Below are 24,136 nucleotides of genomic sequence, written 5' to 3'. Positions count from 1 at the left end.
CGATTGGTGATGCAATCAGTGTTAACAAAAACTTCACACAGTTTACATTTTACCGTGGCAGAACGTAAAATAAATGTCAAATGCACAGCGATTGTAACGTGTCAAACAATTAAAAATAAGTATAATACAATTTGTGCGCATCTGTGAAACACAATATAGCCATTTGCCTTATCGATTGACTACTCTGTCGCGTGGCAACTCTGAACTGTACTTTCTGATACAGATAAAAAACTATTGACTATTGAACTGACTATCTATAATCGAGAAATTGCGCGCTTATTTTTTTGTGGCATCGGTAATCAGATATCAATAAACAACCAAAATAAGCTTAAAAATGAACGACGGAGTGGCCAGTTCGCCAATGGTCGTTGAGGCCAAATACGAAGATGTCTCGCAGCTCAATTTCTCCAAACTGTACTCGCCCAAAATGAAAAGCGTCTATTGGCGCTACTTTGGCTTTCCATCAAACGATAATGACGAGGTAATTACCAAGCAGAATGTTGTGTGCATCAAATGCCACAAAGTGTTGACCAATCATGGCAATACGACCAATTTGCGTGCGCATTTGCAACATCGGCACAAAGACTTGTTCAAGGCTCTGTGCCAGGAGAACGACATCCAAGTGCCGCCGCGCAAAACGCCGCGTAATCTCAACCATCCACCATTGTCCAAGCGCAATGTCTCCTCGCGTCGCGTCAAATTGGAATTCATTAACAATCGCAATCATCATGAAAACGATGAGGATGAGGATATGGACGAGGCTGCTGTGGCCGCAGCCGCCATGCAGGCCGAGGATGATAATGCCTCGCAGACAATGCTCTATGAGACAATGGTGCCTTTGACTTACGACGATGCCGAGAATCTAGTCGAAGAGGAGGATCGCTCCATTAGCATCGAGCCGCGCGATCTGAAGTACGCACGCAAACGTAAAAGTACAGCCGCGTCGGGCACCATGCATTTCACGCGCGCAAACATCAAGCATGAGGAGGGAGCCGGGGGCATGCAGGTGCGCAGCTATATTACCAATTTGGCCGAAGCTATGGCCGACATTGTTATACATGACGTGCGCAATGTGGAGACTCTGTATGACACGGGCATTAGTGAGTTCATACGCCTGGCCATGGGCAACTTGTCTTCGCTGCCCATGCCCCAGAAGATTGACGCTCTGATCACCGAGCAGCATGCATCAAAATTCGTTGAAATCGGTGATTTTACTCGCGACTTCACGGCCGAGAAGCCCTATTCGCTGGCCTTCGAGCAGTGGATTAATGTGGAACAGCGACGATTTCTTAGCATCTATCATCACTATTTGAGCGATGAGACGCAGTGCGTCCGCAGCATTATGTACGCCACCATAGAGTATACCGACTACGTCTCTTTCGATGAAGTTCTCGCCGACTTCTATTTGCCCAATTGTACGCTGGCCATAGTCAGCTATGACGATGAGGAGGATCTGCTGCAGACCTATCTGAAGGAGAAGAGTGAGTAAAGGAATAGTTTAAGATTTAAACAAATGGCATATATTTTCATGTGTGTATAATTGAATGAATAGTTTATCAAGTCTACTTATATAGTATAAACAATAACCTAAATGCGGCAAAAGTAGGGCATTTTTATTTATTGTTTTATTTGTTTATACTTAAATTCATATCACGTTTCTTAGGAGTGAAGTGAGAATAAACATAATACAAATTTGGGGTAAATAATATAAACAAGGATAATATATACGGTATCATATAGTCAATCCGGAAAGTAGTTGCTAACAGCATATCCATTCATCTATTAATCCTCGATACTTCTTCATCCTTCTCGCAGATATACCCGTTGTGCTCTGCTATGTGTCGGTGATTGACAAATGTCTGCGCCACGTCTTTGAGCTGGAGGAGGTGGCCACAGCACTGGAGCAGGTGAAGGACATCATACAACGTCATTCGGCTGAGATTAGCTCGAAGGTGTCGGAGCTGCCGGCATACAATGAACATTTCCCTTGGACTCTGTACGAGTTGCTCAAGTTCTTTGCCGAATCCATATCTTGGTCCGAAGATATGGATCAGTTGGTAATCACAGCCAAAACTGTTACCGAAGCGCTCAGTGCCCTGGTGGTAAGTGTGAAAAATATTCAACTTCCTGTGAAGCGTAAAGATAATGACTAAATCGATCCACCAGATTGCATTGGACACATTGCGTGGCGAAGATATGCCACTGTGCAGCATGTTGTCGCCGATCACATCAAAGATATTGATCAAGAAACTGGGCATTGCTGAGCAGGATGAGCCCCTAATGATGAACATTAAACGTACGATCGCCAGTGTGCTGCAATCGCAGATTATTGCCAATGATACGCTGACCAGCGCTGCGCTGCTTGATCCGCGTTTCCATCGCCTGACCACAATTGATAATCTTGACAGCTGTGTGCGCATGCTAACACAGAAATACAATAAGGCCTTTGGTGGCTCGATGGGCACGGATAGCCAGAGCGGAGATTCGACTGAGGTGGCGTCAGCTGCAACTGTGAGCAGTGCTCCAACAGTCACCATTAAAACGGAACCAAATGTCAAGTCGGGCAGCAGCTCAGCGGCCGCAGTGGCCGCCTCGCATAGCGCAAAGAAATCAAGTAAGTTTGAGTAGCTAGCAAATATCAGTCAGAAAATTGTGAAATTAATTTGTAATGGATTTCCTGTAGAATTGGAACTGCTGTTTGATATTACAGAGATACCCAGTGCTCCGAAGCGAGATGCCGACAGCACTGTGGAAACGGATCTCAAGCGCTATCGTAACGAGGTGATTGTGCAGCTGGACGAGTCGCCCATTGAGTGGTGGAACAAGATGGGTCATATCTACGGCACGCTGCGCGATTTGGCTACACTCTATCAGGGTGTACCCGGCGTTGTCAATTTAAACTTCAAGAAGGTGCTGCGCGAACAGATTTATGACTACAATAAGCGTTTTATGCTCACTGGCAGCCAGAACCAGATCGACGCGATACTGTTTTTGAATCGTAGCAGCAGCTTAAAGGACACAATATATGTTTAATAGATTTTAATGTTTTTATCTATATGGGATATGCATATTGTAATTCTGCTATTCTATAATCTGTAATTAAATATACATACAATAATATCTAAAGGGAAATTGATTTTGTGGCAAAAGGAAATTTTGGTGGGGGAAATTGTTCCAGATATAGTAGGCAAACAAAATGATGGAAATTGCCCATTGCGACTCTGCTTGCGCTAGTGCTGTAAATTATGCACATTTTGCTACGATTTACAGCACTGTGCAGTTTTTGGTACTGCCAGACAGTTAAATTTGCCCTTATCAAGCGACGGCCACTGCACACATAAAACACAAAAAGTTAAATTATTTTAATTTGCATATGCAACTCGGCCTTAATTGTTTTCTGTAGACTGTGTTCGTGTGTATGTGTGTATTGAAAACAAGTAATATCAACATGTGCGCTAAGCGCTTGCAAACAGTACGTGGGTGTAAGAGACGTTCCATGTAAAATTCAGATAGAGGGACCCTAATCGTACCAAGCGAACAAACCAACAGACAAACAATAACAGGGCGGCGGCAACAAAAACAAAAAAAACGAAAAAAAAAACAGCAGCAACAACAACGAAGACGACGACGGCGATTTCGCTCTGTTGCTGCTCAGCGACTTTGTTCGAGTGACGAAAGCAATACTTGTAGCAAGCTTTCTCAAACAGAGAAACAACGAAACCAATGTGCAGGATGTGCCGTATTGACATCCGTCGCTTCTGTGAAGAATGGCGTATTTGGATAAAGCCTCTCCTGATTGTCACATATGCGATATTCGCGATAATTGTGGTGCCGCTGCTGATTGTGAACTCGGTGAAGGATGGCTTCAAGCAGAACGATCAACTTATACTTATCGGCGGACTCTTCGTGCTCTCCGCCGTGCCCATTTCCATTTGGCATATCATACAACACGTCATCCATTTCACAAAGCCCATACTGCAAAAGCACATAATACGCATTTTGTGGATGGTGCCCATCTATGCGTTGAATGCGGTAAGTGGGTCAATGGAAGCGGTCGAAATCGAAACTTTTGATTACTCAAAATCATTGAAATCGAATCTTAACCAATTATCGTTCTCATTGAGTGAGTGCTGGATTTTTTGACTAAGAATTTGTATTTTTGTTTACAGTGGCTGGGCCTGCTATTTCCGAAGCATTCCATATACGTGGACTCGCTGCGTGAGTGCTATGAGGCGTACGTCATTTACAATTTCATGGTTTATTTGCTAAACTATCTGAATCTCAACATGGACCTGGAGGCAACGATGGAATATAAGCCGCAGGTGCCACACTTCTTTCCCCTCTGCTGCATGCGTCCCTGGGTCATGGGCAGGGAGTTCATCCACAATTGCAAGCACGGCATCATGCAGTATACCGTAGTCCGGCCCATTACGACATTTATCTCGGTGTAAGTAGAAGATCACGCACAAGTGCCACGTCTCACTTTGTGTATAAGCTGTGACGAGCTCACTTTGGAATTTCGTATAATATATGTATGCGATTCGCAATAGATTAAAGTTAACTGATCCTTAGATGATGAATGACTGATAATTTCAATGAGAAATCTGTAAATTGTTACATACACATATATTACGTTATCATTAACTAAATCTGGCAACTAATTCATTTAATGTTAAGATAATTTAAGTGAATTCTTTCGATTATACAAATTTAACTAATTATATTACTGATTCATACTTCTCTCCCAGCATTTGCGAACTATGTGGAGTTTACGGCGAGGGCGAATTTTCGGCGAATGTTGCCTTTCCCTACATTGTGGTCATTAACAATATATCCCAGTTTGTGGCCATGTACTGCCTGGTGCTATTCTACCGGGCCAACAAAGAGGACTTGAAGCCCATGAAACCTATACCGAAGTTTTTGTGTATCAAGGCTGTTGTGTTCTTTTCGTTTTTGTGAGTACCAAAGCCTTTTGAAGTGAACCCATAAGAATAACAGAATTTCCTCTTTTTAGCCAAGGGGTGCTGCTTAATGCGCTAGTATTCTACAAAATTATTAATGGTATATTTGGTGACGTGGGCGAAGCCAATCTGGCCTCCACGCTACAAGTAAGCGACACTGGCTGGAGTATCTAATCGTGATTTGTTAAACTCAACTCCGTTTCGTCTGTTTCAGAACTTTCTCATTTGTATAGAAATGTTTATTGCGGCTGTGGCGCATATTTACAGTTTTCCGCATCATCCATTCCATATCAATTCGCCACAGTATTGGAATAATCCGAATCACAGCTGGTGCCGGGCGTTTCTCTCGATGATGGACATCTCGGACATGCAGGAGGATGTGACGGAGCATCTGGGCGTGGTTAGCAGCTCGATAAGTCGCCGTTTTCAGGGTCGCAGTACATATCAGCCACTGGCGCGTGGTCCGCGTCGTTCGAGCAGCGAGTCCGAGTACTTAATGAGCAAGCGGCAGGAGCCGTCGATGTCAGGTGGCAGCTCCGCACAAGCAGGTAACAGTAATGCCACCTATGGGGCTACATCGAGCCGGTTAATTGTGCCCGTCAATGTGGGGCAACTGGACACCCTAAGTGAACATCAAACTCATTCCCCGTCTCGATTTCCCTTAGCAGGCGCCGATGCGGCTGATGATATTAGCAGTAGCAACAATTACCAACAACAACAACTGCACTTGCCGGGCGCCAATTTGAAACAGTCGGCGCGTCAGCGTGACACAAATCAGCATCTGCGCGAACGAGATCAGCAGCATTTTCTTGGCGGTGTTGGGGCGGCGCAAGCGGCTGGCAGCAGCTTTCTGCAGGCGCGTACGACTGCCTCGGCAGCAGCTCCGATACCGGAGTCAAACGATGACTATGCGCTTCTGCTGGGTGCAGGCAGATGACAACGTTATCAGCAGCAGCACATCGATGTGCTCGAGGATGGGGACGATGTAGAAGTTAGTCAAAATTTGAATGCCTCATCGCTGAGTGCATCGCTGTCCGTTTCATTTGGGATGTCAAGCAGCCTAAAATTTAGTGCCACGTGCAGCAACCAAACTGCATCCGAGTGGTCCAATTCAACGGGCGGGGATGATGACAACGATGACGAAGACGATGACGAGGACGAGGACGATGACGAAGACGATGATGATGAGGAAGACGATGATGAAATAGTGAATGCAGAGAATGTCGAACAGATGCCAGTTGTAGTTGTCGCATCCACGACGCGCCGTCGACGTGACAGAGAGTACATCACCTAGACCCAATTATTAGTGACAGAGCGATATTTGTGCTTTCTATATAAACACCTATACTATCAGTTATTTCACTTACTCAATTATCGTTTGTTCGATCTATTGGCAAACCAAAATTCCTTTGTATATTAAGCTAAATACTCACATTAAGCTAACTCTTCTGGCAGCCCAATCAAATTGGATGTTTCAAAATTGCGTGGCCTTAGTTTCCAAAGCGATAGCGAGAGCAATAACTGATTTTAAACCATAGCTGCATACTGCATATATAATCGATTTATAGGGATGCATACAATTCCATAGGATCATCATAAATATGTACTTCTATATGCATTGGCCAGCGGAGATTTTTTATATGCAAATATATTATAGATTAGGGTCGAACGTTTTTTATACATTCAATTTCAAAATTATAGGAATACATAAATTCTACATATTCAGAGAGAGACAGAGTGAGAGAGAGAGAGAGAGTTAACTAATATATATACGATTGCTGTGTGTGTCAGTAGCTTGTAATTTGATTAGGCTATTAATACCCTGTATTCGTATATTGCATAGTAGATCAATTGATACATACCCATAAAGCAAACGATTGTGAATGAAGTGACTGCCGGTCAGAAAAGGGCGTAACTTATATTTGAAAAACCCACATATATTGTATATTTAACTAATGTAATTCTCAATAATATAATTATGCAAAAATTCTATTATTGTATTTTTTTTCGTTTTTTATCATTTCTAATTGGCATTTTATTTTATTGTTTTTTAAGCACATTTTGCATTTAATCTGCATCCATTGTGACACCTCTATTATTTCTTATTTTTCTAATTATTATAAAGATGACATGATATTTATTTTTGTAAGATAAGCTTGAAATAACTCACATGACTTATTTTTGCTTTTATATTCAAATTATTATGTTATTTAAAAACTTTTACCATGATATTTTTCCAAATACTTTATGCAAACTAATTTACATATAAATATTTTATTCGAATGTTTTATATAGATGCATAGCATCGCTTAGCTGCTAGTATATTCAATATTTGATGCCTTTTATCCATGACAATATTTAAAGAATGATATTCAAACAGCTAGATGATATATTGATGAGTCTGAAAAGCTCCTTGAAGCAGATTTTTGTGAATTCAATATATTGATTACTCAAGACTGAAATGTTATTTTAAATTCTGACTTTTGCTGACATTCTTTTATTGCCCATATCTGAAATTGTTTTACGCTTTCGCGCAGATTTCTAAATTGCATTAATTTCTCCATTGTACCCAGACCCAGACCGATGGTAAACACACTTTAGAATTTATCAAAACTCTTGCTGATAAAATGGTAATATCGTGAATCAGAGCACACGCGCCCGTATGTTATGCACATATGTAAGTGTGTGTGAATTATTTATCAACTTTTTAGAGTGCTTTTGCCTGATAGGCACCTCCAATTAATTCAGCAATTTCATCAAATCAGCGCCCACAGCCATCAGTAGATTTCCAACGTTGTTTGTTTATTTATTTTTTTTTTGCAACATTTGATTTTGTTTATTGTTTTAAGCATTTTTTGTCTTTTTGTAATACTTGCATTCTAAGATTAGAAGAAATAGAAAATCAAAATAATAATAGAAAGAAAAACTTAATTACCTGACGCATTAAAATTTCCTTTTATATATCTATATATATATATATATATAAGCGGACAATTAACAAAATAGAGGAAAAATAAACAAAACTGGTGACAAGGACAACGTTTTTAAGTACAGGCAGAAAAAGCATAATCAAAAATCATATATATAATTATTTAAATGGCATTACGAATGCTTTCGTAGAAATATCGTATCAAAATCCGAATTGCCGTTAAAAATAAAAGAAAAACATGAAACAAAATTCGCTTATCGAAACACAATTCATATACAAACAATTTCAGTCCAGGGTTTTGACACTTGTCGTGAACGAACGGATAATAATATTATAATTTTTAAATGTATTTCCCGTAAATTTAAAAGCGCGCTCTCCAATTAAAGGCACACACCAATTGCTTTCGAATCAATACACGCATCGACAACAGCGAAATTTGTTGTCGCCATTAATTGTTGTAGTTCTGCCTGCCACCCAGCTCCAGCAAATATCGATCCGGATGATCCATCCAATCGGCGGCTGTTAATTTGACTGTACGCTGACGTTCCGCCTCCTTGATTTGCCACTTTTTAATATCCAATTGCACATCGCGTGATGATTTATCGCCGCAGCCCCAAACCTGTAAGAGAGAGCGTCGTTATTCATCTTGTTGTTGTTGGTAACAATTTGTTGTCTCGGAATTGAATTTGTTTTGTTTTGTTTGGTAAAGAATTTAGACTTCATTTGTATGTACACACACTTTCGCGCCCTACTGTTGAGTCTGGCCTCGATTGAACTTAAGTAAATTGACTCCGGCAATGATCAAGCGTCCAAGTTCGATGGCCTTGACTCTAGCAGCGGCTCGAAAGTGTTGTTTTTAAATGCTTAGACTGGCCCGTTGAAATATACATACATACATACATACCTACATATAAATATATATATATATAATATTATATTATATGCGATAGAACATGGCGACATTTCTATGAATTTTTTATACCATATATACTATGTTGATTAAGGCTTATTGCACATATAAATATACAATATTAGCAATTGAATCAATTTACCTCAATGGACCTAAGACCTGCCGCAATGCCCTTGCAGTCTACATTCTCAAAATGTTCATCTACCGCTATGATGGGCTTGCGGGGATCAGCTCCAGCGCGCAATCCCTTCGGATAGCCGCGAATGCTGGTGTTAAGGTACAAAATATTGGGCTTCTTTTCCAGTATCACAAATCTACAAATGGAAAAAAAAAGTTAATAATATATATTCTGTGATCGTAGATTCCCAAGTACACTCACTTGGGTAACAGCTGTATCACACAGCTGCCCTCTGATCCGACAAACAAATGGGTCTCCTTCCACTCACTGGGCGCCGCAATGCAGTAGGTCTGTTTGTCGTTTGTGTGCAGCAGGACCAATGTAGGTCCACGATAGCCAAGAACGTGGTGCAAGAATCGATTGGCACCGACGCCATGCTCGTTGGAGTCGTACAGCAGGGTCCAGTGTGATGGCATCATCGAGAGTTTATCCTTGAATATCTGCACAGCTGACTGGGCGCTGCTGTTGTTGCTACTGTTGGGCGGCGTAATTGTACGCGGCTTGGAATAAAGTGGCGGCAGAGCGCCGGCCAGCAGCCAGGCCTGTGAGAGTGGCATCAGCGACTCCATGTGCACGCTTGGCGCATTATGATCCGTTGCATCAGCGGATGCAAATGGATTGCGTTGCTCGATGACTGGCGTTTGCAACTCAAGGCCACACGATTGTGTCTGCTGCTCCAGACCACGATATGCTGTGGAGAGCGTATGCACACAATACTTGTGCACCAGTAAAACAGGACGTATCAGATTCTGCTCGAACCATCGGCAAACGAAGCCCAAACTGAGGCTGTCGTGACTGAAAAATATCGACTTTGTCACCGACTCAAAAGTCCTGTTGATGGAGCGGCAGAGCACTGCATTTCCCGAGTGCTGCATGGCAATCGTATAGCAGATATGCAGTAGACGCGTGACGCCCACTTTATCGATGAAATCAGGATTATCCGCCTGTGCGTACATCTTAATGTAGCTCTCCAGCACCTTAGTATCGTCCATTATGCCCAAAAATCTTTCGCATTGCTGTCGAAAGGCTACGACGCCCAGATGCTTTGTTGTTGCCTTCGAGTTAACGTGCATTAATTGGAAGAGACGATGGCCCAAATCAGTGTACCCAGGGAACACTTGAGACTGCGTACGAGTGTGTGTGTGTGTGTGTGTGTGCGTGCAATTAAATGTTGTCAAGTTGCTATAAAACTGTTATCAGATAATTAATTGTGCTTGCTCACCACAAAAACATCTGACACAATGCCATTAATGCCGTACTTGGCACTCGTCTGTTCCTTTAATATATCAGCCAGGCGCTCCACTGGCACCAGCTGTGTTAGGTGCTTCTCCGTCACATCGGCGCCTGATGCGGATCTGGTCATTGTTTGTGTTTGGGATTGCACCTTGAGACTGTTATTGCTGCCGTTGCCGTTGCCGCCGCCGTTGCTGTTGCTATTGCTGACAACAATATCGCTGGCATTATTGTTGCCGTTCGATGACTGTATGCTAGATTTGTGATGTTGATGGTTTTTATGTTTCCCACCATCCAGAGGAGGTTCGCTGCCCTCACCATCAGGCATCGCCTTGGCACTCACATTGTTGCCCATTTTGAAGTTGTGGTTGTAATTGTGTTGTGTTCGTGGGTCCAAACTTCGACGCAATTTAATTGCAAAAAAATTCCTCAATGTTAAAGGGGCAGAAAAAGGCCCAAAACGCAGGTTTGCTTTGAAACCAGCCCAACAGGTGCAGGGTAGATTTTTGTGCCAACTACGCCACAGTAACAAACCAGTTATGAAACACAAGCTCACATGCACATATCAAGACTATACTAATGAATCAGTTAAATATATTTACATAATTATATTTGCTAATCAAAGAAATATAAAAAACCCAAACAAAAACAACCATCACCAGCTGGGTAATTTTGTTATCGATTATGTGCTGAAGCTATTTGAAATACGCCCATCGCTAGAACTTTAAAAACAAATATGGGTGGGTGTTAGTATGTTTAAGTTATTTTATATATGGTATATACATGTTTTATTATTCTTCTAGCACATAGCACATAAAATACGCCGAAATGAGGTCATCTATATTAAAAGTGTCCTTTGAAGCACGCCATTAAAATTAATGGCTTTTTCTGCTCAGCTGAGCGAACAGCTGATGGCCGAAAATCAGCTGTTATATTTTAGGGCATTATCTTTTGCCTGCTGAAAGTTCAACAAACTTATTTGTATGTTATTTACTATAACGTACTTATTTACATTATTGTTAACTGATTAACACACAAGTGCTATTAGCTATTACTTTAGTTGAACAAGAAGAGAAGTGTGCACAATGGTAGCTGCTGTAAACAAACTACAGAAAAGCATCAATTCTGATGAAGATGAACCCTCCAGGCCTGCCCACGTCCAAGGACCGGCTTCGTCAAAGCTGCACGGCTCAAGTATATTGTTGGATGCTAATTCGACTAAGCGGAAGAGTGCATTTCTACCATATCGTCCTCAATCGACGGTCCTGACGAATTTGCAGCGCGGCAACACAGAGGCCACATTTTGTCCTGTGGAGGTTACGCTGTCCTTCCACGAACGCGCTGGTCAAGGCGAAATCACAGAAGATCAGGTTAAAGCTGAGCTATTGCGACAAAAACATATTGATTTCAGGGACTCCCATGGATTCACGCCTCTGCACTGGGCCTCATCCTATGGCCAGTTGGTATCAGCGCAATTGCTTGTAGCGGCTGGTGCTGATGTCAATAGTCTGGCACCGGATATGGTTACACCACTGCTGCTCGCTGCAGCTGGGGGTCACAATGAGATTGTGCGATTCCTACTTGATCGCGGAGCTGTGTCCACGCACATGGACATTGTGGGCAATACAGCACTTATGTATGCGGCAGCTGGCAATCATCCGCACACTTGCAACGAGCTGCTGGCCAGGGATCTGGACTTTAGTGCCACCAATGAGAATGGGCAGACAGCATACGCACTGGCCGTCGAGCATGGCTCGCATCTGTCCCAGGCTCTGCTGGAACAGTATATGACTGCTGTGCTGACGGCAGGAGCGCTGGGCAACATTTAATAAAATATACATAAGAGATTTATAGACTATAATATAGTTTTAATAAAAAGTAATTTAAGTTGATTTTCAAACTAGAACTCAAACATTTTATTCTTGCTCTTTCGCGTCTGCTGCTCCTTGCATAAACTTGTCTCCTGTGCTTGCAGCGTAGCCAGCTCTTGCTTCTGTGCCTGGAGCTGCACATTCAATCGCTTCTGCAGCTGCGCATCCGTTGCATTGCGTGCCAGCGACTGCTGCACTTTGGCAATGTCACGCTGCTTTCTGCGTATATCGTCTGCAATTCGCACCGTCTCCACATTGAGCGTTTTATTTGAGTGTTGCTGCAGATTGTTCGGCTTTGTTTTCTTGTTTGCATTCTCGGTCTGCTGGCTGCCCTGGCCCAGCACGCTGGTATTAAGAAAGGCAAACACATCGGTACGTTTCGATGCACGTTCGTAGGCCTTTTCATTCGCAGCTTCCTGGCGACGTTGAGCGCGTTTCAGCTTACGCTCCACACTGAAATAGTCCTTGTCGCCGTTGGCTGCCTCACGCAGCTCCATGCAAGCGTCGAGCGAGCGGCCCTGTGGCAGTATCTGTGCGCTAACGGGCGTGACAATACCCCGACCATCCGAGCCAAGGCCTGTGCCGTGTATGTAACCCATATTGGCCATCAGTTTGGAGCCTATGCCCTGAAAGCAATGAAATTTAGTTATTGAAAACTGGAACTTAAGTTCTTCAGAAAACTTACTCGTGTATACTGCTCCCAGGCACCCAATCTCTCGGTGGGCTTGAACGTAAATAGGCTCAACTCTACCATGCGTGCTTGACGCGCCGCTTCGAAGTCGTCCATGTCGGAATCATTCCCTGCATCGCTTCCATCAGTTTCATTAGACTCTTCACTCTCGCTAGTCAGGTCGTCATCTTCGGCAGTGACCAGAGGAAACAGTTCCTCAAATGGAAAGTCTCGCTCACGCTCCTTGTGCTCCTGGCCATCCAGACGCACACGACATTGCTGCTCCACAAAATTGACGCATAGCACCCGACCACGGTGCCACAGTCGATCTTGCAGCTTGGCCAAAACTGAACAATTACGTGCAAGTCTATGAAAGTCGGGAGCTTTGTAATCCTTAATGGATGATCCTGGTACCAGAGCCCCGTGCGAGTAACGACATCGCACTTCGTCAAATCTACATTCGCCCTCCAAAAAATAGTTACAGGGCAACATCTCGCGGTGAGTTGGGTTTGTGAAGAGAACGCGCAGTCGCACGTCCAAAATACCATTTTTATCCACTATCAATTCATCATCTACACCACATATAAGTGCATTGTGATAGCTGAGAGCACCCCAGCTATGCTCATGGGGTGCGGAGCACTTTTCCCCCAATAAACCATTATATTTGGTGCGTAGTTCTTCCAGCCGTTGTTGATCCTCGCCGGGATCAGCTTGCTGGTGCTCCAGGTCAATTAGCTCACTTTGAAAACGTTGTAGTTCATCGTCTATATTATCGGATGTCTCAGGTGTCTTTGTGTCGCTAGTAGCTTCAGGCTCACTGCCTCTGGTCAGAGCCAAGAGTTCCTCCAAATTTGTTTGCAGGGCTATTAATTCATCGCGTTGCTGCTCGTCGGATGTTACAAGCAGCGCCTGCTTAACCACCAGCAACTGAAATTGAGAAGAAATTTATTATGCAATTTTATTATAATCAGGTAAATCTCACCTGGGCTTCGTATTCATCCATATTCTACAGTTTAAACATTTTTGTTTATATTTTGCAAAAATATCTAATTTTGCCAGTTAAAATGAATCGGCGACATGCTTAAGGCAAGTATGCAGCTCACATAGAACAGAGATGATTTAAAAATGCTTCATTCTACATGTGTCTAATTGATAGATTATGCATGGGTCCTTTATTTTAATCTAATTTAAATGAAAAATATATGAATTTATAATAAATAAATAAATTTACTTTCTATTAAATGCGAAACCAAATACTTTTGCTGATGGCAAATCGATTATTTAGTTTACCAATCTGAAAGTAAAACAGTGTTGAAAAATGTGGTAATCGTGTTGCACAATTTATCAAGGAATTTCAACGGGCGCCACATGCTTGTGTTTATTTACCTTTTGTGCTATTAAATAAGTCCATTTAAAATGGCTTCGCTTTTTATGCTGGACACAGCTGGCCATATAATGCTCGCGCCGCGACTTTTTCTGACGAGCACACACCTGCTGAAGCGATACACCTGCAAAATAAGCGCAGCAGTCGAGCCGGCAGTACTTGCCGACTTGGAGCAAGCGGCGATCAAACCGAGGAAACATCCCGGCATTATAAAACCCAACTTCATCGAGCTACCCAAGCAACTGAGCGACACGTTAAAACGCATTGTGGGCGATCATCCTGTGAAAAAAGTTCTGCGCGACAGTGAGCTGCTCAATCGTTATATAAAAGCGCGCCATCCGCCGCCAACGCCGTTGGAAATCGAAAATAAGAAACGACTGATTATAGAAGAGATCAATGCAAAGATGCCATTGGAACGGCTTGCCACGCTCAGCGAGGAGGAGGCGGCGCGTTGGCAGCGAAAGCGTGAATTAGAGATTAATAGGCGTTTGGGTCAGCGCACATACGCTTGGAAACCCATCGAATACGGCACCTACGAAGCTATCGTCTATGCCGTGGGCAGAGCGGCCCAGGAGTATGCGGTAATGAAGCGCGTGCTCTCCGAAATTCAATTGCGCGATGAACACTTCAAGCCGCGCAGCTACATCGATTTTGGCTCAGGCATCGGTACCGGCATGTGGGCGGCTAGTGAACTGTGGCGTGACAGCATCTTTGAGTATTACAATGTGGATCGATCAAGGGAGATGAACGAACTATCTGAGCTCATCTTACAGCAGGGACAAGAGAATAAACAGATTGCGTTGCGCAATGTTTTCTATAGACAATTTTTGCCCGCCATCGATACAAAATATGATTTAGTTATTATTTCACACACATTATTCGAGCTGCCCGACAAGCAGCACCGCCAGGAGGCTCTTTTAAATCTGTGGCGCAAATGCGATGGCTACATGGTGATCGTGGAGGAGGGCACACGCAAAGGCAGTGAGCTAGTCAATGAAGCTAGACGATATCTACTCCGTGCTGGCGAGGAGCATGCCGGTCACACGCTGGCGCCAGTGAGTAGCTAAAAATGCATATACAATCGAAAGTTAATCCATTCTTTTTGCAGTGCCCGCACGATTTGCGATGTCCACGTCTTCGGGATTTGGCAGATCGTACGCCGTGCAACTTTGAAATTGCCTATACGCCACTGCGAATTAGCAGCGATTCAGTAGTGGATCGTCGCACTTCTACGTATAGCTATGCAATCTTAAAGAAGGGTCCCATTACAGATGCCACTCGCCAATGGCCACGCATTGTGCGTCCCACTTTGGTGCGTTCGAAGCATGCGATTTGTCGCGTTTGCACGGAATCTGGCAATTTGCAGGAGGTCATCTTTACGGCATCCAAGCACGGCAAGTAAGTAGAGAATGCTCTTCCATTTCCAATTTGCTCACTGGCTTGTATCCATTGCAGAGCCGCCTACAGCTGTGCTCGAGTCAGTCGCTGGGGCGACCGTCTGCCAATGGCCCTGGGCACGCCGCAAGCGAAGCAAAACAAATCCAAACCGGAGCCAGCGGAACAATCTGAACTGGCGTAACTCACAATAGTGTTAAGGCATTTTGTTGTTAACGATACCCACGATACTAAATCGATTGGCTTTAAATATAAAGCAAACAATTTGTTGCTCTAATTAAATACAAACAAATCGTTGCGCAGCGTAAATTTTGTTAATTATTTCGATGCACTAAACTGGCATTTCCTTGATAGTAAATCAAACAGCTAGCGCACCCTCAACTAGCATTTAATGGCAAAAGCACAAAGAGCTGGAAAAAATTAGAGCGACACAAAGCAGCTAAACAGTTGGATTAAATTGTTTTCTATAAGATATACGAACGAGTATATAAGCGTTGGGTTTCGCCAATGGGCAGCAGTGAAAACACGCCCATTGCTTATGTTCCAGTCGCTGGCACCGTGGATGGGTGTACGGATTTTATTACAGCAAACAGCGAATTTTATAGATTATATATGTGAGAAGAAATAAAATTGCAAAGCTTATTTCTGCAGAGTCGGTTTTATGATCGAATCATAATTAAATTTACAATTTCACAAGGTTGTAATATCCAATTACAAATTTCTCTGAAATGATATTCGTAATAAATTTTTTAATTATGCATATTATTGGGGAAGCTTACTAACTTTCAAACACTCTATACTTAACTAAAAGAGAAAAGGATATAGGCTAGAGCGAAAATTGCAAGAAAGAGTCATAGCCTTAATAAATGCTATGAGGATATATTATTATTATTTTATATTATATTATTATTAGAAACTTGCAGAAATAATTGCTAAAGAGCCAGAATATCGATCACATTAAGACAAAAATTTTTAATGTTGGCTGTAAACATAAAATAAGGGGAAAAGTTGTAATATACATATGTAGAGACATATACTCGAATAGTCATAATTATTATAAAAATGTGTAGAATGATAATTATGATTATAGTTATTGCTATTTGAAAAATGAAGCTAATAAGGTTGTTATGTAAGGCAACACAATTTGATAATTGTGCTTGATACTTAATAGTTGTAATTATAATTGATGATGAAGTTGATGGCGGCAGAGATGAAGAAGAAGATTAGCATAATGAAGAAGAAAAATGATGAAGTAGATGACGATGATGAGATAATTATAATACAAATATTAAAACAAATATATATTAATTACATTGTTTATCATACAATTCTTAAGATTATGTATAGCTTACAAACTATTAGTTATTAACAAATTATTAACTAAAATACGTATCCAACACAAAAGAGGAACACTGCTCGCCAACTGAATGCCACAACGTCAGGAACACAACTGATCGAGCTCTGCTGCAGGCTCGCACTTAAATAGGCGAGGAACCACTGAAAATGGATCACTAATTTTCTCTGAGTGTCTAGGGAGTTACGTTCTCACACTCAACCTGCAATGGAAAAGAGTAAAGAGATTAGACAAAAGTCTTGAGTAGGTGGAATATGGAAATGGTGGGATAATGGAGAGACAGGTGAAGAGATGTATATCTATGTATGTATGCGTAAATACCTGATCAGGCTGACGAGCTGAGCTGGCAGAGTATATGTACATATATATTTAGCATTGCTTTACTGAGCTAGTGCTTTCTTATTTGGCAGATGAGATGACACTGAAAGTGGAATATCAAATTACAAATAAATAATAAATTAAATTAAAAATAATTATATTCTTAGGCAATTTTTCCAATAAAGTATATATAAAGAGCTAATTAATTAATTAATAAATTAAATAATTGATAAATTAAATCATTTTTTGTTTCATTCCTATTTGTATTTTATGCAATAATACTAAAATACATGTATACAATTGAACTAGGAATACACCTATATATATAAGCCGATCCTCATTCAAATGCTATAATATTACATATTATTATTGTAGTCTTCAGCCCTGCATTGGAAACCCCTTCAAAATTCAATTAACAAAACTGTCTGCCAAGAGTTTAAATGTTTGTATATGTGCGTACGATTCGGGTGGCATCAGTGCCAATCCCAGTTAACAGGGCCAGCGACTCGCACACATTGCCAGACTGACATTTGGCTATGTGTTAATGTGAAACGCGCCCTTTTGGTGACCGCGGATCATCCCTGCGTCGAGTCGTGCTCCTTGCGTGGCCATTTGGCATAAGGCTCCGGGCTAGACAAAGGGCAACTGGTGGGGCGCGAAAACTAACACGTCTCCTCTCTTCACTTCCATGGGTGTGCCAGGGCTAATATATATAAGTACAAATATATGTATATATAGTTATATGTAGTATGCTTTTAAGGATTGGCCCTGTAATAAGGTGTGCTCTAGAGCAATGGACTGTGGATACATAAGAGTGGTAGAAAAATATTGGTAAATGGAAAATATCTAAGGGGTTTCAAAAAAATTCCCTTTGGTGCTTTTTCAAACTGTTACATTATTATCATTATGATGATTATAATTATGTAATAATTACTTCAAATATATTTTTGACTACAGTTTTGGTACAAGCTTATATTCTTAGCATATTTTGTCGAGCAGGTAATGAAAATATATTAGAAAATATTCTATATTTATAATAAAAATATATCAAAATATATATATATATAAATACATGTATATAATAAGAAAATAGTTTCTTTTATTTTAACTAATATATTTGTCGATTATATATGTCTCAGAATGAAATTTATAGAGCTTATCTGCACGAATATTTGTCGTTTAATTCACTTGGATCATGGAACTAAGGCTAGTTATTATTTTTATAAATATTGATTTTATATGAAATCTTGCTTATTATTTAGTATCACTTTTAAAGAGATTTTGAATTTATATTTTAGCCTCTAGCATTATTGGTATCACAGCTTCAGAAACCGGTATGAAATTAGATTTATTGCCTTGATCGGAATACATATAAGAATAGGCATAATACAATTTGGAAAAAATCAAAATATATGTTTAATTCTAATAAAACTAATATATTCAATATTTTAGTTTTGTATTGTAATATAAATACTGAATTTTATTTAATTGTATGATATTTACATATATTATTTAATTTGGTTTTATATTGGTTCAGGTTAACTTTTAAATCTGCTTACATTTGTATATAACTTAAATATAATTTATAAATATTAATTAATTATAAAAAAAATAATAATTTCTCTACACATTTATTAGATTAAGTTTACTTTCTATGTAGTTAGAAACATTTGTAATTATACTAAGATTTCCTCCTTATTGTATTTTTAAATACAATAGAGAAATATTAAATATTGCCTGAAGGCCATCGTTGCTCTGGCTTAAAACTTGTTATATAGAATTAATTCTTTGTAACAATAAATAAATAAATATTGGCCAATTAAGCTGCTGTTGCGAATTATCACCATATGACACCTTACAAATGCATCTGGCATACAAATTTAATTAGAGAATGCATTCGCCGAGTCATTAACCCATTTAGTTAAATACATATAAACTTGATATGACGGGATATACATATGTACATGAATACATATATATTTGTATATATACACGGCTGTCCAATGATAAACGTTTACATTATATGCTAACCAAGGCACAAAGACACCCCCGCCCTATGGGAACTGAATAGCCAACACACACAAACACACACACACTCACACATACAGAAGCGCGTCATGTGGCGCCCCCAGAGCTATGGACACTGCTAGCTCGATGCTCTTATGTGTGTGTATATACATACAGAGATAGTTATACGCATAGCGACTAGGTGGGGTCAGCTCATTAAAAAGGCGCGTTCGCTGGTGTCAGCTGTCGCTCTGTCTCTATCTGGCTATTTGTACTAGTAAGGTGCGTCCCACAACAACAACAATAACAACAACCACAGCGAGTGAATTGGTGGCGTTTAGAAAGCATGCGCCGCTGTTGCAACATTCGTTTGACCCACCCAATCAGTCAGTCAGCCAACCAAGCGGCCAGCCGGCATTGTTGTTCCTTTTGTTCCGAGTCTAATTCTAATGTCGACTCCCCTGGACAGCAGAACAAAAAAGCAACCGAATATAATAAAAACTAAAAAACGGCAGCAAAGTCTTCTCATACAGTATATAGTCGGTCGGACGAGCAGTTAGTTAGTTAGTCGAGCAAATGGCATTCCGGGAGGCTACCTAGTGGCTGTTGGTGATGTCTGTGCATCAGTCGAGGCTCGAGCGTTGCCAGGAATAGTTGGATACATAGCGATATAACTCAAGTCGACCCAGTGCTACTATTTGGGAGCTATCCTTAGCCGGCATCTTTCATTCGCGCCTGTATCTTGCTGAACCGTTACAATTGTCACATCCAAATCCGGTTGAGCAAAATTTCAGGTGTGTGAGAAATTTGTAGCGGTCTCATCAAAGCAAAGTGTTTCACATAAGTGTATTTGAAATGAAACAAATCACAATTTTTAAAGATGGCTAACAGGTAATTACACTAAGACCGTTAGACATGGAGTGCTTTTGGAGTTATGGAGAGGATGGTCAGTCTACTATCATATATACAGAGGTATATAAGTCAATATATCTTCCATACTTGGCATAGGATATCCTCCGAGGTTCTCCAAATTAAGTGTAATCAGCTCAATGACGTGTTTAAAAAGATTTTCAAATAGGTTGTTAAGGTTTTAGGGTTTTTTCTTTACTCAAAAATGCATCCTGAGAACTGGAATAAGCAAACCCCACTGATTATAACCTCTATATTATATTTAAATATATACATATACAAATATGACAAATGAAGAAGAATTTCTTAACCCAATTCCGCAAAATTATTATATATTTTTAGTAGTATCCACGATATATCTTAAAAATCCAATAATATTTGTTTTTAAAATTAATCAAAAAAACTATAATGATTTTTCAGTCTAGAACTGTACTCGCTTATTTTCAATATCATTAAAGTGGTATGGACTTAATATCATTCCAATATGCATGTGAATTGATTCTAGCTTGAGATTAAAGAAGATAAATCAAATTTTGAATATATAATAATTCATGAATTACTCTTGAGAATCCTGATAAAATTTAAAACTAAAATTGAAAATAAACTCTAAATGAGATTAAGTAAAAGAATAATAATAAAACAATTGGCGCTGATGCATATCAGTTGATCAATTAATTAATTTTGTTAAAATATTAATTTTGCATGAAAAATCATTAATTTTGATTGATCATTATGCTGTCAAGTTGATGATAAGCTCCAGACGGCGTGGGCATATAAATAAATAAATATATATATATATATGTATATGTGTATATATTTTTATATACATATACTATATATATACTTTTTTATAAATGTCTACAAAAGTTTCATTCATATGATTTCATTCATAGCTGAAAACCCCCAGCATTATTCATTCTATATTGAGTGAAAATAAATATTCTTAAGGGTGCTTAAAATGTAGGAATGAAAGAGAAATTTAACAATTTAATACATATATTTCTAATTGAGCGTATTATTATATTATGAAGTCCTAGAAATGGATGTAAAATTTAACTTGATTTACGGATATGATAAAAAAGGATAACTAAAATTTAGTTATTTTCTATAAATGCCATAAAAAAATTCAATCAATCTGTAATTCATATGAAATTAGAAAGTCTCTCAACAATTCAATATATTTCGAATAATAATTTTATATAAATTATGAGCTAAGACTAATAAAAATAATTCATTGACTATAATATTCTAAATTTCGTTTCTCAAATCACGCCACCAACACGAATGGGTAATAAAATGGGCACACGTTTCGCATCCGACAAGAAACATGTTGAGGCGACGATGGCGTAAGTTTTCAATGGAAAGAGCCCAAGACAAATTACTAATCCCGAGTTATCAGCTTCAAAATGAACGAGAAACACACAAACAAATGCGGAAAACAATAGCTAATATGCGATTGTACTAGAGTCTATATCGCTCTCAGTAGAACACCCACAACTCAAGCTGACGTCGAGTTCGACAACGACTTTGACTTCGGGTTCGACTGAGATCATAAAAATGCCGCAAACGTTTGGACTTTGGCATTAGACAATGTGTCGTACCGAATCTAGCCGATAAGTAACTGACATTTATATTATAACGTTGCTCGAGCCCCAAAGCGGCCCAAGTATTTGCCAAGAATTTCCTGTAAATTTCTTCATATTCATTGTCGTATATTTTAATCTTATCATTTTATGTACCAGTCGTGTTTTCGATAATATCGACACCTATGAAATGCTTATGTAAATTTCATATAAATGGCATTTTCCTTTCTGATCATCAATTAATTCATCAAGTATCCAAAGTCTATGTTCGGAAGCTCACGATCTTCAAACGATCTGCTAATCAGCGCTACAGACTTGAGGGAACCGGCCTGTGCATTGCTTTTAATTATAATTGCTATTGTGATTTTATTTTATTTCTTGTTATACTTGCTCACGGATAGAAAAAAGCATATTAGCTTTCATCAGTGTCCTTAAAATTTGAAAATCGTCAACTGAACCTGAGAATTTAATAATAATACTTACAATCGACCACTATAGAAAAATTATTTATATGCTTCTTTAAGGGCGTGGCATGGCGAAACAAAATAATAACTTTGACAGCTTCACTAGTTTAGCAGGTGAATTGATATTGGCCGATCCACAGATCTTAGGTTTATTTTTGGTCTATGTTTCTGTTCGCATAAGGTTATTTTATATAAATAACATTAGAGTTATTATATATTCTTATATACATAAGTATTACATTAATATAAACTCTTATGCATACTGCATAAGAATAGGCAAAAAGAAAAAAAAAATATTTATTATAGATTAGAATTCATATGAAATTTTCGTTAGCTTAATAAATATTTAACATATTTAACAATTTTTGAGGCGAGGCGAGTTACAAGCTTGTCAATTGGATAGCCTTTAATCGACTATTCAGATACGCCTATAAATTATAAGCTACGAGTATTATGCGGTTGCTTGCACCCGATTAGAGCGTTGTTTTGCTTCAATTCTATTAGAAAACAATAATGCATTCGTTTCAATTGGGTTCAGTCTCGTTTCACAGTCGAGCTAATTACGGTCCAAAGTCGAAAAATGAGCAAATAAATACTAATACATACATATATTCAGCTATATACACTTACATTACAACAATTACGATAAGAACTTAACTAGCATTCTTGAAAAATTTCAAGTATTTCAATGCCACTTAAGATGAATCAGCTACTAAATGCTCAACAACTGAGTTTTAAATATACTTTGAATAGTGAAAGTTACAAACATATATCTATATAATATATATAGTATATTTTAGGTATATATATAGATTTACATTGTGAAGTACTCTAAGCTCTTAGTGATAAGCAAAATAATGTTATTTTGATAAGATATCGATTTTTAAGCAATGCCAAAACAACCCAACTCATTTCTTGCTGCATAACCTCTAGCTGAACTTTGAGTATAGTCCAAGAATATTGCATTATTTATAGATATTAATATATGTATATTAAAAACAAATAAAATCTCAATACCTGTTTACAAGTTTTCCATTACGAGATAGATTTAATTAAAATTTATAGTTGCACAAGTAAGTATTGAATTGAACTTTGCATTATATTATCTGATTTGCAAACATTAGACTATCAATAATATATGGGAATCTAAAGTTTCACAGATAGTCAACTGATATGAACAGTATTTCATAGTTTCCTGTTCACCATTTTAGATAAGAATTTTAACTTTTTTTTATGTAGTTTATATAATTTAACATGGTATACGAAAATGTTTCTTTGCCTACAACTAGAGAACATAATATAAAAGCGAAAGGCGAGCTAAAACCCAATAATTAATTAGACATGATTCATGAGGGGAGCACAAAGAACTTTTGACTGCATTGGTATTGGGTATTGGCAGCATTGTTAAGTCGTACGATAATGCTGCTCGTATAGAGCGATCCATTGTTTAAGAGCGAAGAAATGAACAGCAAGGCCAACTGAAGAATTTTATTACGTAGCAAGACGTACGAAATGTATATGAAAGACATACGATATATGGACTTGTGAACCCAAAGGCCGAGCCCAATATCAATGCGTTGCGTTGCCAACCGATCGCGGGTGCTGCGTCGGCTAAATATATTATTGTGGAGCTGTTATCACCAGAAGGAAAACCACAATTATAGCAGGCCCGCTACACTAATAGCCAATGTGAACAAAAAGCGTTAATAGAAGCCAGCAACAAAAGCCGAACGGACTTCGTTTTCGGTTTCGCTGTGATAAAGCTTGCATTGCACACATACATACACACGCACACGCACACACACACACACACACAGTATTCGTGATCGCGCTCACATAGATACTTACGCACGCTCACACACACTCACACAACAGCTGAGACGCTCGATCGTGTCTTTGTGTGCGTCTCAACCGGCTGGTAGCTGCCTCCATTGGAACTCGGAGGGAATCGCCATAGCTAGCTGGGATTA

At 39.5% G+C, this 24,136-nt stretch overlaps 6 protein-coding genes and 2 long non-coding RNA genes across 10 annotated transcripts; 5 read left to right on the top strand and 3 right to left on the bottom strand.

Moving 5' to 3' along the window:
- Window positions 1-30: 30 nt before the first annotated feature.
- On the top strand, window positions 31-3,120 carry LOC6576821. The gene is made up of 4 exons (XM_002002770.4): window positions 31-1,481; window positions 1,816-2,102; window positions 2,167-2,614; window positions 2,684-3,120. The coding sequence occupies exons 1-4, from the start codon at window positions 335-337 to the stop codon at window positions 3,031-3,033; spliced, it is 2,232 nt and encodes a 743-aa protein (XP_002002806.1). The 5' UTR covers window positions 31-334; the 3' UTR covers window positions 3,034-3,120.
- Window positions 3,121-3,280: 160 nt separating this feature from the next.
- LOC6576820 (transmembrane protein 184C) lies at window positions 3,281-6,961 on the top strand. 3 transcript variants are annotated; one of them, XM_032728416.2, is made up of 6 exons: window positions 3,281-4,032; window positions 4,170-4,447; window positions 4,749-4,955; window positions 5,015-5,108; window positions 5,176-5,509; window positions 5,630-6,961. In XM_032728416.2, the coding sequence occupies exons 1-6, from the start codon at window positions 3,724-3,726 to the stop codon at window positions 5,896-5,898; spliced, it is 1,491 nt and encodes a 496-aa protein (XP_032584307.2). In that variant the 5' UTR covers window positions 3,281-3,723; the 3' UTR covers window positions 5,899-6,961. The 3 variants fall into 3 exon arrangements, with proteins under 3 accessions (XP_032584307.2, XP_043864943.1, XP_043864942.1); XM_044009008.1 differs by having other exon boundaries at window positions 5,627-6,961; XM_044009007.1 differs by having other exon boundaries at window positions 5,176-6,961.
- Window positions 6,962-7,770: 809 nt separating this feature from the next.
- LOC6576818 lies at window positions 7,771-10,826 on the bottom strand. Its single transcript, XM_002002767.4, has 4 exons — window positions 10,201-10,826; window positions 9,180-10,102; window positions 8,943-9,114; window positions 7,771-8,509 (listed from the first exon to the last, which is right to left on the bottom strand). Exons 1-4 carry the CDS (start codon window positions 10,564-10,566, stop codon window positions 8,339-8,341), a joined length of 1,632 nt encoding a protein of 543 aa, XP_002002803.1. The 5' UTR covers window positions 10,567-10,826; the 3' UTR covers window positions 7,771-8,338.
- Window positions 10,827-11,026: 200 nt separating this feature from the next.
- LOC6576817 (DNA-binding protein RFXANK) lies at window positions 11,027-12,117 on the top strand. The gene has a single exon (XM_002002766.4). The coding sequence runs from the start codon at window positions 11,297-11,299 to the stop codon at window positions 12,038-12,040; it is 744 nt and encodes a 247-aa protein (XP_002002802.1). The 5' UTR covers window positions 11,027-11,296; the 3' UTR covers window positions 12,041-12,117.
- On the bottom strand, window positions 12,059-13,961 carry LOC6576816 (zinc finger CCCH-type with G patch domain-containing protein). The gene is made up of 3 exons (XM_002002765.4): window positions 13,735-13,961; window positions 12,768-13,679; window positions 12,059-12,708 (listed from the first exon to the last, which is right to left on the bottom strand). The coding sequence occupies exons 1-3, from the start codon at window positions 13,753-13,755 to the stop codon at window positions 12,112-12,114; spliced, it is 1,530 nt and encodes a 509-aa protein (XP_002002801.1). The 5' UTR covers window positions 13,756-13,961; the 3' UTR covers window positions 12,059-12,111.
- A 108-nt stretch (window positions 13,962-14,069) lies between these two features.
- LOC6576815 (methyltransferase-like protein 17, mitochondrial) lies at window positions 14,070-15,840 on the top strand. Its single transcript, XM_002002764.4, has 3 exons — window positions 14,070-15,191; window positions 15,245-15,534; window positions 15,592-15,840. The coding sequence occupies exons 1-3, from the start codon at window positions 14,169-14,171 to the stop codon at window positions 15,713-15,715; spliced, it is 1,437 nt and encodes a 478-aa protein (XP_002002800.1). The 5' UTR covers window positions 14,070-14,168; the 3' UTR covers window positions 15,716-15,840.
- An 84-nt stretch (window positions 15,841-15,924) lies between these two features.
- Window positions 15,925-24,103, bottom strand: LOC26527751. Its single transcript, XR_001449430.3, has 3 exons — window positions 24,015-24,103; window positions 17,207-17,306; window positions 15,925-17,087 (listed from the first exon to the last, which is right to left on the bottom strand). It is a non-coding gene; the product is annotated as an uncharacterized LOC26527751 (long non-coding RNA).
- On the top strand, window positions 21,246-21,941 carry LOC116803989. The gene is made up of 2 exons (XR_004364036.2): window positions 21,246-21,465; window positions 21,519-21,941. It is a non-coding gene; the product is annotated as an uncharacterized LOC116803989 (long non-coding RNA).
- Window positions 24,104-24,136: the final 33 nt, after the last annotated feature.

This window comes from Drosophila mojavensis, unplaced genomic scaffold (genome assembly GCF_018153725.1).
Source record: "Drosophila mojavensis isolate 15081-1352.22 unplaced genomic scaffold, ASM1815372v1 contig_36, whole genome shotgun sequence".
Taxonomy (NCBI): Eukaryota; Metazoa; Arthropoda; class Insecta; order Diptera; family Drosophilidae; genus Drosophila; species Drosophila mojavensis.
The sequence above is the reverse complement of the archived record's forward strand: the minus strand, read 5'-3'. Positions and strand labels throughout refer to the sequence as shown.

Coding starts and splice junctions, on each gene's coding strand:
- LOC6576821 (XM_002002770.4), top strand. CDS start 335: ATGAACGACGGAGTGGCCAGTTCGCCAATGGTCGTTGAGGCCAAATAC. Junction 1,482..1,815: donor GACCTATCTGAAGGAGAAGA/GTGAGTAAAGGA, acceptor TCCTTCTCGCAG/ATATACCCGTTGTGCTCTGC. Junction 2,103..2,166: donor AAGCGCTCAGTGCCCTGGTG/GTAAGTGTGAAA, acceptor TCGATCCACCAG/ATTGCATTGGACACATTGCG.
- LOC6576820 (XM_044009007.1), top strand. CDS start 3,724: ATGTGCAGGATGTGCCGTATTGACATCCGTCGCTTCTGTGAAGAATGG. Junction 4,448..4,748: donor ATTACGACATTTATCTCGGT/GTAAGTAGAAGA, acceptor CTTCTCTCCCAG/CATTTGCGAACTATGTGGAG. Junction 4,956..5,014: donor GTTGTGTTCTTTTCGTTTTT/GTGAGTACCAAA, acceptor TCCTCTTTTTAG/CCAAGGGGTGCTGCTTAATG.
- LOC6576818 (XM_002002767.4), bottom strand. CDS start 10,566: ATGGGCAACAATGTGAGTGCCAAGGCGATGCCTGATGGTGAGGGCAGC. Junction 10,103..10,200: donor TTGTGTCAGATGTTTTTGTG/GTGAGCAAGCAC, acceptor ACTCGTACGCAG/TCTCAAGTGTTCCCTGGGTA. Junction 8,510..8,942: donor CAGGTCTTAGGTCCATTGAG/GTAAATTGATTC, acceptor TCTCTCTTACAG/GTTTGGGGCTGCGGCGATAA.
- LOC6576817 (XM_002002766.4), top strand. CDS start 11,297: ATGGTAGCTGCTGTAAACAAACTACAGAAAAGCATCAATTCTGATGAA.
- LOC6576816 (XM_002002765.4), bottom strand. CDS start 13,755: ATGGATGAATACGAAGCCCAG. Junction 13,680..13,734: donor TGGATGAATACGAAGCCCAG/GTGAGATTTACC, acceptor TCTCAATTTCAG/TTGCTGGTGGTTAAGCAGGC. Junction 12,709..12,767: donor CCTGGGAGCAGTATACACGA/GTAAGTTTTCTG, acceptor CATTGCTTTCAG/GGCATAGGCTCCAAACTGAT.
- LOC6576815 (XM_002002764.4), top strand. CDS start 14,169: ATGGCTTCGCTTTTTATGCTGGACACAGCTGGCCATATAATGCTCGCG. Junction 15,192..15,244: donor CCGGTCACACGCTGGCGCCA/GTGAGTAGCTAA, acceptor TTCTTTTTGCAG/TGCCCGCACGATTTGCGATG. Junction 15,535..15,591: donor ACGGCATCCAAGCACGGCAA/GTAAGTAGAGAA, acceptor TATCCATTGCAG/AGCCGCCTACAGCTGTGCTC.